General features: G+C 39.7%; 1 protein-coding gene across 1 annotated transcript in view; it reads left to right on the forward strand.

Annotated features, from left to right (window-relative positions):
* The window catches only part of Muc19 (mucin 19, oligomeric), a 186,241-nt gene that overhangs the window by 56,765 nt on the left and 113,098 nt on the right, over positions 1-16,378 (forward strand). Inside the window, exons 40-43 of the mRNA XM_052747381.1 lie at positions 8,806-8,904; positions 11,279-11,374; positions 14,512-14,598; positions 16,179-16,274. Of these exons, the coding sequence (XP_052603341.1) occupies positions 8,806-8,904; positions 11,279-11,374; positions 14,512-14,598; positions 16,179-16,274 (378 nt within the window). The remainder of the gene's footprint in view (positions 1-8,805; positions 8,905-11,278; positions 11,375-14,511; positions 14,599-16,178; positions 16,275-16,378) is intronic.

Here is a 16,378-nt window from a genome sequence, read left to right on the forward strand (position 1 = left end):
GAAATAGAAATCTTAGGAAGACTGGCTCATTTCAAGATGTTTTTCTCCATTGTGTACTTATCAATTCATGTCCCCAGGTCAATTTGCAATTTTAACCAGTGGGTTTTCTGCATGATTTCATGTTTATTATAGAATAATCTCTACTCAGCATTAACTGGGCCCTGAGCAGTGAACCACATGTCTAACACTCAGCTTAGCTCTGTTTCTGAGATGAGCAAATTGGTTCAGTTCCAATATTCCATTTAGTTAATTATCTATTAAAACTTTGAGTCTTGTGACTGTTTAAATATGGTCTCCATGTGTGGTTTCATCCCAGAGGTCCTCAAGTATGCTGAGCAGTGGGGGTAACTGTTGTAGGCTCTGGTGTAGAATGGCTGTACACTGTCACCACCGTCTCATGTTTCCTCTCCTGGTACTCAGTTTTGAGCAGATCTTCAGTTGTATTTTGTCAAAACTTTGCATTGACACAGACTCTCCAGAGTTTGGAAAGAGAAGAGATTTTGTAGGCAACTGATAAAATGCGTCTCTGTAAACCTATGACAATTGTTTCATCTTCATTCTGTGACTTTACAAATGCAAACTTTAGTGTGGAGCTGAGTTGGAGGGAAGGTTGCCTAGAACTTTCCCACTGACTTTATTCAATGCACTATTGATGGTGCTTTATGTTTTGTCTCGAAGAATCTTGTGTTTTATTTAGTTTTGCTGAAATTCCAGTGGTTGTTTTGTGATGTACAGTATTAATAACTTGCTAAGTCAGGGGTTCTTAACCTGTGGTTCGTGACGGCTTTGGGGATCGAATGACTCTCTCACAGGGGTCGCGTAAGGCCATTGGAGAACACAGATACTTACACTACAATTCATAATGGTAGCACATTTGCAGTTATAAGGTAACAACAAAAACAGTTTTATGGTTGGGGGTCACCACAGCATGAGGAACTCTATTAAAAGGTCGCAGCCTTAGGAAGATTGAGAACTGCTGTGCTCAGGGCTTCATTAGTGCGGCATTGAGAGATGAGTTAATGATGTGGATTTGCTGCAGTCTGTGCGGTCAGTGCCTTCCCTTCCCTGCTCAGGCAGCCTCACACCTTCTGATGAAGGACTGTTGTCCCCCACACACCCCTCCCTGCTTGACAATACATGTGAGGGGATACAAAGCCCTTGAGTAATGTTGCCAAGGTTTTGAAGCACAGGCTGTAAAGACATCTGGGGCTTCACACAGACAGGAATCAGGGTCCTTTTTGAGGTTGTTTTCTTACCAGCCACAGAGCCAGAAGTTATAGTTAATGTTCTAAAATCAGGAGACAAAAGCAAAATAGTTTTTTTTTCCATTTTAAAATTGTTCTGTGGTGCTACAAGTTATGTGGGCATTTTAAATTTGCTAAGTAACCCCTGTGTATATAAAGTGAATATCAAATTGTCAGGGATTTGTGTCTTTCAACATTTCTTAATAATGTTTCTGCAGCTTGTTCTGTTGCAAGAATAAATTACCTCCCAGACAAACTGATTTTAAATGACAATGGTAAGATGATGGAGGGTCTAGGACCTCATCTACAATTCCACATCCTTTCTGTAACTTTGCTCATATCACACTCAAAGGATGAGACTTTTAAAACCATTGAACTAATAATGAACTTGAGGTGTGGATAATACCACTCATTTATCATTGTTGATGCCAGTAACACAGCAGCCATAGATCAGGTTCTGCCGGTAATGTGGGCACTGGATGGTGACATGAGCACCTTGGACTGGGTACAGACTGTTCAGCAGAACACGATGCTGAATAAGTATAAGAAATAACAGGCCAATGTCCATTTGCCTGAGGAGCTGTAATAATCACTCAAAGGTGAGAATCTCAAAGTATGCCGTCTGCAATACTGATTTCTTTATTTTGAAACGTGAAAGGCAAATGGTATCTACTATTCTTTTATTGCTCATGATACATATAAAAATGAAGCATTTTCCTCTAAGGCCCACCAACACAATTTTTTTAAACTTTTTTTTTCTTCTAAATTGACTTAATGAGTGTCTTGCCAAGTAACAGAAGTTTTGGGAATACTGAAAAGAGAAGTGTGGACACTTGTAGAGTGACTGCCTTGCACAAACAGTAGGCTGGAGACACGCCTCATTTCTCTTACTGACATTGAGGGTTTAAAAATGGAATGGCATTTGGTGAACTGTGAAGAATAACAACTACATAATGGATGCTTTTATGTCTTCCAGTGGTATGTTTTATTCTATGTGATATGAAAAATGGATCTTAGTCTTTAAAAATTTAAAATAGGAACTCAAGAGGCCAGCTGGATGGCTCAACAGATAAGAGAGCTTGCTGCCAATCCTGATGAACAGAGTTCAGTCCCAGGACCCTCATGGTAGATGGTAGAACCTACTCCTGCACGTTGTCCTTTGATATCCACAGGACATACATATCCCTGCATACCAGGGCACGTGCACGCACACGCACGCACACACACACACACACACACACACACACACACACACACACACGCATGCACACGCATACATGTGCACACACACATTCACACAGAGGTGGGGGAAGGAGATAGAAGGAAATAGAAACAAAAAAACATAAATAAGAATTTATTATTAGTTGTAGTTTGTTGTAAATGTAGTGTACATTGGCTGAAACACTAAAGAGTCTGGCAAGCCAGAAGATTTTACTTCAACACTTGTTTCCTGACAAGCGACTTTTTGATCAAGATTTGGATCAAACTAGTCTGATGTAAAAATGGATGCAGGATTTTCATCACCGTGCAGTTTTTTTGAGACAAAGTCCTCACGAGTCGTCTTCCTCTGCCCCTTTAGAGCTGAGATCCCAGGCATGCAGCGAATAGCCTGAGACTAGAGGAAGGTTTTTAGGAATATTGAAAAAACTTTAAAACTTAAAGAAATCAATATGCAAGAGTTGTTTTCTCAGAAAATATGTATAAACATCCCATATATATTTCCAAATACACATATATGTACCTATACATATACTTATTTATTTGGTTCTTTATAAATATATATCTTAGAATGTGTATATCTGGGAATATATATGTATTCTTTTCTATATTTTCTTTTATAGAGAGAATATATGAAAGAAGTGTATGTGCAGAATGAATATATCTGTATATATATTCTTTCCTACACAGTAATTGCTTTCTTTTAAAGGACTAAAACTACCCAAGAGATGACTTATGTATCATTTTAATGAAAATGTTATTGAGAAGAACAATATGGATGCAGCTGCAGGGTTTCCCCATTCCGGTCAACGTAGACATGGCTGTTTTAGATATTGTTCTAAATATCTGCCACATGCTATCTCATTTGATACAGAAAATTCGTGAGATAGTATTAGTTATTTCTTCCTACTTGCAAGTGAGCAGCATAGAGAGGAATGTGTCTAAAGTTGTTTGCTGAAGAGTGCCAGGCAGAGAATCCCAATCTAGGATTTGTTCATACTCTAGTTCTGGTGCTTCTGTGTGTTGATGTTTAAAAGGGAGACTGATAGCAAATGACCTGAATTATTTACTGAAGGAACAACATTCAAATTGAGGCTCCAATTTAAAATTGGAACTTACGTTGCATTTTAAAATAACATTTTAGTCAGATTATTTGAAAATAATAAAAGTCTCACCGAACAGCTGAAATAAAAAACATATTTAAAAACTTGAATGGAAGTAAAGGTGACTGCCACCAAGTCTGATGACCTGAGTCTGATCCCTGGGATCCACAAACTCCAACAAGTTGTTCCTTGACTCTGCCATATACCTACATATGTGCCATGGCAGTATCATTCCTACCCCACAAATAAAAATGTAATTTAATTTTTTTAAGTGGGTAAGACCTGCCTGAAAAAAATAAAACAATAAAAATTGGCCTTCAATTATATAACAATATAATAAAATTTATTTCTCCAATCTTCAAGCATTTTCAGTCTCTCGATGTCATAATGTCAAACTCCACAGATATTTGTTTTCATCCTGCTCATCCATAGATAGCACCAAACACAGAAAGAAAATATCACACCAGGGTATTTTAGAGAGACTGCAGGGTGCAATGGGGTATGCAGTGAGGAAAATAAGAATTTGAATCTCTACTTTTATTCTTCCTAGCTTTATGATCCCAGTTTAAATTCCTAAAATACTGACATTCACTTCCTCATTTGCTAAATAGGGTAAATAACCACATTTACACTTTAGGATTTGAGGAAGCTGTTAAAATATAGTACAATTTAGTGGCACAGTGAGTGTTTAGTAGACTGTCACTAATAGTTCACCGTGTAAGTGAAATGAGATTTCTAGTAGGGAAGTTTGATGAAAAAAAAATCAGTGATCAATAAAACAAAATAAACCTCATTCTGAAAGATATCAAATTTGTAGATATTTTCTCCAAAAATAAGATATCTTGCCATATTTGGTAGGTTCTGCAGCACTGTTTGCTGTTTGTGAGTGGGAAGGTACTGGGTACCACAGGTTTATGTTTCTGGTATGGATGCCAGGTAAACATGATGTCATTTCCTTATAAAAATGAAATGATTATTAAATGTGAGGAAAAAACATTCCTATGGCTAGAAAAATAGCAACAAGAGTATTAACATTTAAATTTAGAATGAGATTAGAAACAAACAGGCAGGGCCAACTGGGGAAGCTTTTCAGTGTAGCCGGATGGACCCATGCTGTCTTGCAGGATGGGGAGGAGCAGTGTGTGTGTAAAGGAAGATGCTCCTGCTATCATCAGTTATGTCTTGGTAACAAAGAAGCCGGTACAGAGAAATTGGCAATGTCAAGTACTTCCAGATATAAGATGTTTGGCAAGTGATGGAGAAAGTTGAGTTGTAATGTTACAGCTATAATGATTGCTAAGGATGCTATGTTTTATAAATTTTGTTAATTAAACCATGAGGAAAAGTGGATTGTCACATATTCCTGCTAGTAAAGGAAGGGTATTTATACATGTCCTAGCCATACCCTGCCATCTGCTGTGTGTCTTGTGCCCTCACATTGATCGGAGCAGATCTAGGTGGGACATTTTGGAGACTTGTTCTTCTTCTTTCCGAGAATGATTCTTTCAGTGAAATGTAATGTCTTCAAGTTGAAAGTACTCCAGCTGGGAGTGTTGTGGTCCCTTAAGGTAACGTTAGTACTGGGAAAGTCAATTTAGTAATGGAATCTGCGCTGAAGTCTTCTGGTGTGCCCATCTTGCTTTTGGTTCTCACCTCCACTGTCTCTGTGGGCCATGGTGTCATAGTCTTCCCATGTTGACTTTGTATCCACAGCAGCAGATTTGAACTTCAAATATCTAAAGATGGTGTTGATTACTGAGAAATGAAATCAAGACCTGGGCTTTGCAGGAGTCTGCCTACTGCTGATTTTGAGAATTCTTCCCAGTGAAACCTCTTATCCAATTACTCCACCTACTTGTTCCATGTCCATTTTCTTAAGTAACCGGAAACATAGTGTTTTATTTCTTCAATGTCTACAACGTAAAATTTCTAGTATTTCCATCAGTATGGTTCATATATACTGAAGAAAACTTAACTGTGTGAAGTGACGTAGGATACACAGAGGCAATTTACACAGAAAGCAGTGTGGGGATAATCCTGGGTACTGGCGAGTGGACTTTACTTCTAGCTGTGTTACTGGCCAGCAGCAATTTGAACTAATCATTTGTCATTTCCGAGTCCAGTTCTTTGCATTAAAAATGGGTAAAGTATTTTAGCTACATTCATTTATTTAGGAGACCACTGTTTACCAAGTACTTATTATGTGGCAGGCCCTTTGACTGGCATTAACTATGGAAAACCGGATTAAGCAGGTGTGGTGACCCATGCCTGTAATAGTGTCAAGAAGTCAAACAAGAGCATCCTGAGCTGGAAGCCAGGCTGAGCTGTGTAGAGAGACTTTATTGAAATGAAGCCAGCATGTTCACTGACTTCCCAACAGTGTAGCGGGGAAGATCACCATCAAAGAAGTGGTAAAGAGTAAATGAAAACTGACGTGCATAGCAAGAACCTTACGATAGGGCATGTCTACAGGGAGAGGCACCTGGATCAAGGCAGAGAAAGTGGGACCAGCTGAAGCGAAGGTGTTGAGTTGTGAGCTGAGCAAACAGTTCACCTGTAGCGGAGCGGAAGAGGACCTAGAGTACAATGAATGGCAGACAGCAAGTATATGTGCACATGCATTAGAAAGCATATCATGATCTCACTGTCTTAAAAGTTAAACAAATATCGGTAATTCAACCTAAATGTTACATACATTATAAACTATTTTTTATTAAATAAAATGTCTGTCCACCCTCAACACTACTTAACAAGCTATTATATGTTGGAAAGTATCTAACGACTGAGGAGTCATTCTAGCTTGCCCCCTGAGAGCAAAGACAGGAAACCTCATTCTACCTGTCTTGTCAGGAGCAAATTCTGACAATGGACCCTTGACATTCAGCATATGGTTTTCTACTCAGTTAAATTATAATAGCAGCAACATTATTAGAAAATTTGTTACAAGAAATAGCACAGTTTAAATTTATATTGCTTAAGCTAGTGTATGAAATACTGAGTTTCATGGTGGCATTTCCATATGTGTATGTCATTAGATTTTATTCTTATTAATCCCTCTCTCCTTTATTGTCATTTGTCATCTGTGAAACCCCTTCTTGCTGACCCCCCTCCTGTTTTCCAAGTAGTGCGCCTTTCTGTCTTCACTTATTCTATTCCCCACTTCGGCTTGGCCTTAAGATCTCTTCCTCCACTCCTACGAACCCCCTTTTTACTTTCACTCATGATGTACACCCCCTTGTGGGCACACATGCTCGCGTATACATGTACACAAACAGTTAAATCTCAGCTCCACATATGAGGAGCTTTCTGGATCTGTCTTATTTCAGTTAATGTTAGTTGTTTTTCTTTCTTATTTTTCATGACTGTGGTTTCTCAACCCCCCCCCCCATTGGTTTCTTCTCTAGCTGAATCTGCAGATGGAGAGAGGTCTGTCAGTCTCAGTAACTGAAATTAGATTGGTGTGTTCTGTCTTTGGAGATGAGTTTGTGTGTTGGACTCAGCTTCCTGTAGGAGTTTTGCAATCTGAGATTCCCTCATTGGCCAGCCACAGCTTTCTTTTTCATGGCTGAGGATCACGCTTTTCAAGTGAGGTGTTCAGGGCAGTGCCTGCATTTGTATTTAACTTGGCCATGATGACGCTTTTCATCAACCCTCCCTAGCTCTTCCCTCTGAACAATTGCCTCTATGAAGGAAATGGTGCCAGATGCCAAAACACTTCTCATTCATCTGTGTGGAAGACCACAACCAACCTCAGCAGGGGTTGTGTGCAGTTTTCCATAAAGTTCACGATAGTCCAGGATCTGGAAGGTCTCAGCTCCGGGTCCCATGCTACCCTTTCTTCATAGCCTCCATGGCCATCGCTGGCCCTTCCATCTCTTCAGCCAAAGTGCTCCTAGCTCCCTATGCCTCCACAGCACGCCCAAACCTCCTCTGGCCGGTGGTTTCTATAGTACTGAACAGGAACAGGAACAGGAACAGGACATCCTGGCAGCTGTACTTACCCCAGGCCAGGTGTGAGCTGCACAGTGTAGGCCTGGGTAGCTGGTGTCTATTCTGGAGGCTTTTCCTGTGATGGGTTATATTGAACATCTTTTCTCTGTCCCTCCTATGGAAATAGGCCTCCACACTCTCTTTTAAATTCATGCCTTTTTTTCACTAACTGTCATTGCATGCATATATATACATATATATATATATACATATATATATGTATATATATATATATATATTCCTAAATATAACCTATTCAGGCTGTATAATATTACTCATATCTATGTTTTCAGGGCTGACTTGACAGCTAATTGGTGTCCTCTTTCTTTCCAGTTTTATCTTCTTCCTTACCATTAACAACTAAAGTAGAATTGACAGCAATACCAAATATTCAAAAATTAATATTCATTGACAGAAAAAGAAGATAATAGCAACTAGCTATTTCATTATAGTATCTCATGAGGGTTATTATTAGCCCAGCCTAAGAGTAGTCAGGGCAACAAGGCTCTTATTTTAAACTAAATGTTGAAACAAATCGGCTAAGTGTTACGGTATGGAAAACCAGGAGTTAAGCCGGAGAGGTTGCAAGGTAAAAATTTATTTATGGTTGGGCCAAACTTTCCGTCTCCCATAGAAGAATGAAGCATCAAAGACTAAAGGCAGAGTAGCATCTTTATAGCAGGCAAACAAGTGATTACAAAACTGAATTTTGCAATTATTTTTATGTACATGGGAAATGTACACGTTATTGGTTTATGGTCAGATAGTTAACAGAACATGCCTTGAAACATTTTATGGTTAGTCAGTGCTCAAAGTATATCATGAAACAATGAAAACAATTTATGATGTAAATCACAAGGCTATAGAGGAAGAACCAGTCAAAAAACAAGTTGACTTTCAGCTTGGGACATGATCAGGGACTAATATGATTTTCAACTAGGAAAAGGCAGAAAGATGGAGTCAGCTGGCTCTTAACACTAAGAAGTAGTGTGACTCGATAAAGTTGCCAGAAAATGTCTTTGCAAAAGCAACAATAACAACTCCCTCACCCAAAAGGGGAATTAAGTCAAGCAAGTTTTTTGAAAGATAATATTAAAGTGTTACAAGCAGTTTGTAGGGCAAGTATGAATAGGAATTACTACATTTATTTATTCTATTTTTATAATGGAAAGATTAGAGAATTAGCTTGCTCTTTGGTGATGAAGTCCAATGTAGACATTAGATGAGAAGGTCCTCACCTGTTTTCTCAGGCTCTACTGGAACCTCAACTCCTGCTCTCTCCACGGCTGGAAGTACAGGCACTACAGCAGCCCCAAGCTCAAGCGTCACCAGTTCTGTGCTCACAACAGGTACACTAATGCAGAACAAATAATCTTGGTCCCAGCCAAGGAATTGATTTCAGACATGCTACCCAGATAATAATTTTCACATATAAGCATCAGACTTGAGTGATTTTTCCATGTATTTTTAGCCTTTCAACAATTTTTTTATGTATATTAAGTTACAATTACATACATCTACTCTCCGGTGGGTGGGAGCTCCAAAGCTCATTTTTAGCCTGGATTATTGATTTTTTTTAAACTTTTATCAGTGTCAACCAGTTCTCAAGATATAACCACAGAAGCTAAAAATGAAAGTACAATTGACACAGTCTTCTCAATGGGTGTGTTATGAACCTCCAAAGCTCTGCTTGGTAGCATGTTTATACATGTATCCCTCTATTTCTGCTTAACTCCAAGTTTACCCTGTGGAGAATACAAGATAATGAGTGCCTGGTGCCTTGGCTAAGTCACCTGGAATACTGGGAAGAGTCCAAGATTCTTATATGATGACATGTTAGTGATTTGTTTAGCTAAATTTGGTTCACAGTTCTGTGGTTCTAGGGCTCTGTTATAGTGGCAGCCCATTTGGGATACATGTCATGGGTGGTAACTGGAAACACACATGGATGTGAGGGATTGCATCCATATCGAGATGGAGTCCTGCATGGGACCAGGCTGAGTCTTTTACAGAGGTCTCTTCATTAGGACCAATAATATCACCTTCCTGTTAGGTTCTACTATATCAAGTCCTAGTACTGCCACCTTGGAGAACCAGTCTCCAAAACATAAACCACTAAAAATAACCAAACCATATTCAAACTATGTAAATGGTACTTTCTACCCCATACAATAGTTTCTAATATTCATAAATACATAACTGCTCTTAATAGCCATAAACTCCACAGTATTTCTATACCATTGAGATGAGAACGTAGTAGAGGTATCCAAACTGGCAAAGACAGATTGGAATACAGAATCCTTCACCTCATGTGTAAAGAACTGGGTTTTGTGGTCGCTGTGAAAGATCTCACAAGCAACAAAAGCCAAAGAGGATATTCTTGCCCTTGTACATTATTGACTAAATCTGAATTAGATTCATAGCTTTTATGAATAAGATACTGCTATGCTTTAAGCACAGGTATTTGTTATTATTAGTGAAGTTTTCAGTTCACCGTGACCCTCATTCAATCAGTAGTTTTAAGTACTTCAGTGTGTCCTTTCTTTTGTATCCTGTTGGCCTTGCCCCTGGACTCATTGTCCACCAGTCTCTCCAGGTCCCACTGCCTAGTTTACCATCCAGTAACATGGAGGTGATTAAGGTGTGGTTCCTGGAGCAGCAGAGCATCTTTTGGGAATTTGCAAGAAATGCAAATGAGCCCATTGACTTAGAATGAGGAGCTGTTGAGTGGAGCCCCCTACAGAGTGTGTTAACTAGTTCTTTAAGCAGCTGATGCCCACCAAGTAGAGCCAACTGCTCTGCCACCCCCCCTTTCCTGAGTTCACTCCCAACTCACACTTATCTGTAAAACCAACCCCAAATGAATTTCCCATCATGCTGCTCTGCTACTTAAAATTCTTCAATTCTTCTAACAGCTTTTAAAGGTAAAGAAAACACCCTGACATGTCCTTGAAAGCCTTTCCTTCAGTGTATGCATGAAGCTTCCTTTAATGTATTCCTTAGCTAATCCGTGGATTGATTCTATTCATAATACACGTGTCCCATAACTAGATTTAAATTTATAACAAATATTCTTGAAATAAGGTGTACTTCATATCAATATAACCAGAGCTGCATAAAATAGGTAACTGGTTGATTCTAATTAGGTTATTAAATTGATTGACATTTTAGAGTGATGACCATTGAGTTTGTATTTTCCAAGAACCAAATCGGAAATACTTGGGTGAGAATGGCTAGTCAGTTGGCTATGCCATTTGGTTATGAGTCAGCACACAGAGTGCTTTCCCATAATTTATGCCTCTGGTGGTAGGCAACATTCAGAAGTGTTTGCAATGGCTGCATGATGTGACAATAATAAAAATAGAACAAATATTTAGATACAAAGAAATCTGGTATGATGATATTTCTACAGAATAAAGGTTTATGTTTAATATGATTTTAGTTTTTTAAATTTCAGTTATCTACTTCAGCAACTTTTAAAGTATCAATGTAGGGAACCAGATTGGTAATTTTCTAGTATTTGTCTTTGGGCACAGACTGTCTGAGAAGCAGTAGATGCAGTAGAAAGTCTGAGTATGGCTTGTGGATCATCTGTAAACCAACTGGGTTACCAGGATCAAGTCACTTAATCTCCAAGATAAATGAAAAGAGAGTAATACTGGTGGGTTTTCATAAAGCAAAATGAACTCACCGGTACCTTGAGCATCGTGTTATTTTCACCAGGGGGAACGGCCAGTACTTCTGTACCCACATCTAGCAGTGAGAAAAGCAGCACAACCAGGGGACCAAGTACGAGAGTCACAAGCCCAGGAAACACTGGTGAGTCAGAACATGCACATTATTAGTGCCTATTAAGTGGGTACAAAATCACCAAAAATTGGCTGTTGGATAAATTATTAGAAGATTCCAAGAGATTAAAACCTGACTTGAATCTATCATCTCACACTTGAGAAAAACTATCCAATGTTAAACCACATCTGTTGTATTTAGTAAGGACAAGGGAAGAATCTATGAGACCAACCTCAGGATTAGGCAGGAGTAATGCCCCTAGAGCATCAGCTACTGAGGTTACTAGCACTCCAGACCCAACAAGCAAGGCTAGGTCTCCTTAGAGGTCCATGGTGGAGCTGTGGGGTCAGAACAAGCTTTGCTAACACGTCAGAGTATTGTAATGAGACACTCTGCTAGTATCTCATGTAGGACAAAATGTAGGCAGTAGTGACAGGAGTGAAGGTAAGAACTTGCCTGAATTGTTTTCTGTGTAGCTCCCTGAATGCGTGAAGCACCCTTCTTCCCTCAGGAACAAGGGGCAGGGCAGATACAGCCATCATTGGAGCTGCTGGTGAAAACGAAGCTGAACGAACAGGGTACTACAGCAGCATAGGAGGGCAACCTCCAGCCTGTAGACACACAGGTTTAGTGCTCAAGATTTAGCCATAAATAAGGTTTCTCAAGGGAATCCGAGAAAGGTTATTTAAGGTGGTATCAAGTGTCCCAAAGACCAGGAAAGAAGTAAGGTATTTACTCTGTACAAACTGTAAGGGATCCAGTGACAGTTTGGAGGTGCATTTTCTCATTCTAGCTCACTCTAGAAAGAGAGAAGCTAGTAGCTGTACATACTTAGAAGACAAGGCATGAACCAGGCAGGATCAAGTGGGGGAAAAATACTAAAGGAATTCAAATACATAAATAAGATCAGTTAGTGAAATGCTTACAGGCTTGCCATACCTTATTAATGAAGAGTACTTAATGGGATGGACATGTGATCACTGTTATAGGAGTCATGTGGTTTATATGGAACAAGAACTAAAGAAATGAGTGATGTTGGCTTGATTGATACATCTAGTTTGTCACAAGAAGGAACAGGCAAATTTCAGATCATGCATGCTCCCTAGAGAATCGTGTTCAGGTCTCTCTGACTGGGGTGAGATGGGCCTTGGAGGAGTTCTCATCTGCATCTCCTTGATGGCTAAGGATACTGAACACTTGCTAAAGCATTTCACAGATATTTGTATTTCTTCTTTTGAGAACATTCTACTAATCCCATAGCCAATTTTTAACTGGGTAGCTTGTTTTCTTGACATTTATTTATTTATTGAGTTCTTTTTATCCTCTATTGAAAGAGTAGCAGGCAAAGATGTTTCTCCTCTCCCAGAAAGTGCCTCAACTGTCTTGCCCATGGGATGATTTAATGGAAGCAATTCCTCAGTTGACAGTCCCTCTTCTCATTAGGTTAGGTTCATGTCAAGGTGACAAAAACCAACTCTGACAGTGAGAGAAAAGGATCTGGTTTCATGTTTCTGCATATTGAGATCTAGATTTTTCAATATCATTTGTTAAAGATGTCATTTATCACCAATGTATATATTTGGTGTCTTTGCAGGAATGTGTAGCTGTGCTTACTTACGTAAGGGTCCTGCATTCTATCCCATTGGCCCATGTGTGTCTTTTGTGACAGTATCATGATGTTTTTATTATTATGACTGTGGTATAATCTGTATTGGTAATAGTTCCCCTAGTATTTTTGTGCAGGATTTTGCCCACTCTTGGTCTTTTGTGTTCCATATGACTATTTGGATTGCTTTTTCTCTATTTCTAAAGAATGGCATTGGATTTTGTTTTGGGAATGCATTGAATTTGTAGGCTGCTTTTGGTAGGATGACCATTTTCACAAGATGGAATTTTCTTATCCACATGGATGGAAGGTCTTTCTGTCTTCTATTGTCTTCCTCAACTTCTTTCTCCATTGTTTCAGTGAGCACGGCCAATGAGCTGTAGAGCACTCAGCCATACCCATGTCTACACAGATTTGTCTTTTAAATATACTTAGTTTATTCACACAAACATTCCTAATAGTATCCTGCTAATATAAAAGTTAAATTGATACCTTACCAATCAGGAAACTGTTGTTTGAGCAGAATTGCTGCTGTAGTCTTCCACTGGGAAATCTCTGTTGAAAATGCTTTGAAAGCTTGCAGGCTCAACCCACATATGCAGAAGTCCTTCAGATATGGCAGCCTGGGAGGATGACACTGATGGAGGTCCTAGGAAGTCCTTGAGAGCCTAGGCTAGTAGCCAGTGCTGCCACACAGGCCCGTGTGAGCCCAGAGACAGTACCAGGAATTCAGTGGTCACTGAAAACCAGGGCCACACAAAAAGTCTCAAGTCCTCTTGGCTATGGGTATCAATACAAGACTTGAGAAGCTGTGTCTAGGAAACATGCCAGTGCTATCCTAGAGACCATTCCCAAAGCTCCAATTTTTTGGTATCCTCTCATTGGGTGGTAGCTTTGAGCTCTCAGGGCTCACAGCTTAGGGCTGGTTTACCAGCATGTCAACACAACCTTGGGGTTAGTTCATTAACCTATCAAGACCTGTCCAAGCCTAGGCTCCTATTTGAACTTCTAGTGGCCTGCCAGGACCTTGCTTCTGAGGCCTAGGTCTTATCAGAGCTACCTGGTAGCAAGCTCAGGCATCATATTATTTCAAGTCACATAAAATAGATTTGAGTTACACAAAATGGTTTCAGCTATGTTCCTAACAATTGTCTTCAAAGTTTTAATTTAGGGGTCTTTTGTTTTCTTAGTTAGGTTGTTCCTATGTATTTTATTTTATTTTATTGTAGCTGTTGTGACTGGAAATATTTTCCTGATTTCTTTTTTATTTTAGTTTGTTTATGTTAAAATATAGGAAAGCTACTGATTTTGTATGCTAGTTTTGTATCCTGCTATTCAATGAATTTATGGATCAGCTCTAAGAGATCTTATAAGTTAGAGACTTATAAACCAGAACATTAAGCAGGAGAGTGCTTAATAAGCCTCTAAGTTATGCAAACAGGTCTGAGGAAATCTGAAGAGCAGCGCCTGGAACTTCCTTTTCTGACATTGCCAAGTACTCATAGTAATGTCAGGAGCAATATGCCTAATATCCCAAGTCCAAATCCATTCTTAATTCCAGGGACCACAGGAGTGTCTTCAGGCTTTACCAGTACTAGCCCCAGAACCTCCACCATACCATCCACAGCCTCTGCTGGTAGCAAATCAGGTGAGTAGAAGAGAGAATCCTGTGAGTTTGCAAGGATCTGATGGTGTGTGTGGCCCAGCACCATTCCATGGTGAACATGAACAGCAGCAGTGAGAGCCACGTTAGACAGCCCAGTCCCTCACACACATTTCAAGGAGCACAGGGAGTATGGGTTAGCTAGAGCTTGTGTATGTGTGGGCAATCTTCTAGATGCCTGTGTGCTTGAGATGATGGTTCCAAGATTCCCAGTGGTAGAGATGATGCTCTGAGTCAGTATACGGCCATGACTGACATCCTTGCTACCAACTAGAGAAAATTTGAGATGTATATTCTGAGTTTTTACAGACTGACAGAATCTGAACCTATAACAGAAGGGCTCAGGTAAGTATTTAAAAAAGCCCCACAGTTGGTTCCTGTGTGTGACCTAGGTTATGAAATACTAAATTCCAGTATCGTACTATTAAACAAGTAAATGTGAACAAACCTATCGACATTCAACAAGGAAATGGGCACATACCGGGATTCTCTGGATCACAGAATGTTTTTAATCACTAGTTGGAAAGAAGAGATGCTGAAATGTAGGAAAATCAAGAGGCTTTGAAAGCAGAGAGTAGAGTGACCTGTCCTTCTGTGTCAGAGGTCCTGGTGCAAGCATATTGCTCACACTGAAAGCTATGCCCCACTCCATCGGGAACAAGGAACAAACATAACATAGGACATTTAGTATTTTAGATGAATGGGATATCTTTTCAATAAAGGCTTGTATAATAAACAGTCAAATTAAAAGACATTTGGGCCATGTCTCTGGTCCTTTTCAAAGCATCTATTTGTAATATTTTGAAAACTGTGAAGGATGCCAATTGACCACAGATTATTTAAAAAGTCAGGGGAGCCCTCCCCTCAGGACTCAGGGAGCTATGCAGAAGAGGAGGGGGGAAAGACGGCAAGAGCCAGAGGGGATGGATGATGCTGAGGAAAGAGCATCTTCCAAACACCACAGACTGATGCACATATGAAACCAGAGACTGTGAGAGCATGCACGGGGTTTGCACAGATCCGAGCCAGATAGGGTCATCCCATGACTGAGAGGGGGAACTGGACACAGAGAACCTAACCAATAATCTATATGCAGTTGATATCTTCTGGCAAAGAGAAAATCAGTTTTCTCCAATGGAGAAACAGCAGTTGGCCAACATAAAATGAACTCAATTGTGAGTGTGTGTGTATGCGTGCAAGTGTGTGTGTGTGTGTGTGTGTGTGTGTGTGTGTGTGTGTGTGTGTATAAGAGAGTGAGGGTGAGAAATCATAAGAGAGTGGGGAGAACAAAGTAGGCTCTTGGATGAGTTATGGGAGGGGAAAACATGATGAAAAATATGAAATGAAAAAATAAATTAAAAAAATAAAAAAGAAAACAAATTAGAGGTTACATTCTAGGGAGACTGCTGGGATTTGGTTGGTCTATCATTCTCTAATAGAAAAGTTGGAGCAAGCAACTTTGCTGAATCTGGTGAATGGAGGAATCCCATTGTCAATATTGGAGAATTTCTTAGGAGATTTAATTTGACTTGTCTCTGACATTTTGAACACTGTTTATTAATTAGGTGGAGTCCTTTCTACACCCACACCCACATCTACTGACGAAGAAACCGGAACTTCCAGGGCACACATCAGCAGTGCAACAAGCCAAGGAAACTCGGGTAAGTCAGGGCAGGCATCTCTTCTTGCCAACTAAATGGCTAGAAGTAAAAGCATAGCTGCAGAAGAAGGAGGGAAATGCTTGCAGAATGATGCGTGAATACGA

Source organism: Peromyscus californicus, unplaced genomic scaffold (genome assembly GCF_007827085.1).
Source record: "Peromyscus californicus insignis strain IS unplaced genomic scaffold, ASM782708v3 Scaffold_20__1_contigs__length_68692818, whole genome shotgun sequence".
Taxonomy (NCBI): Eukaryota; Metazoa; Chordata; class Mammalia; order Rodentia; family Cricetidae; genus Peromyscus; species Peromyscus californicus.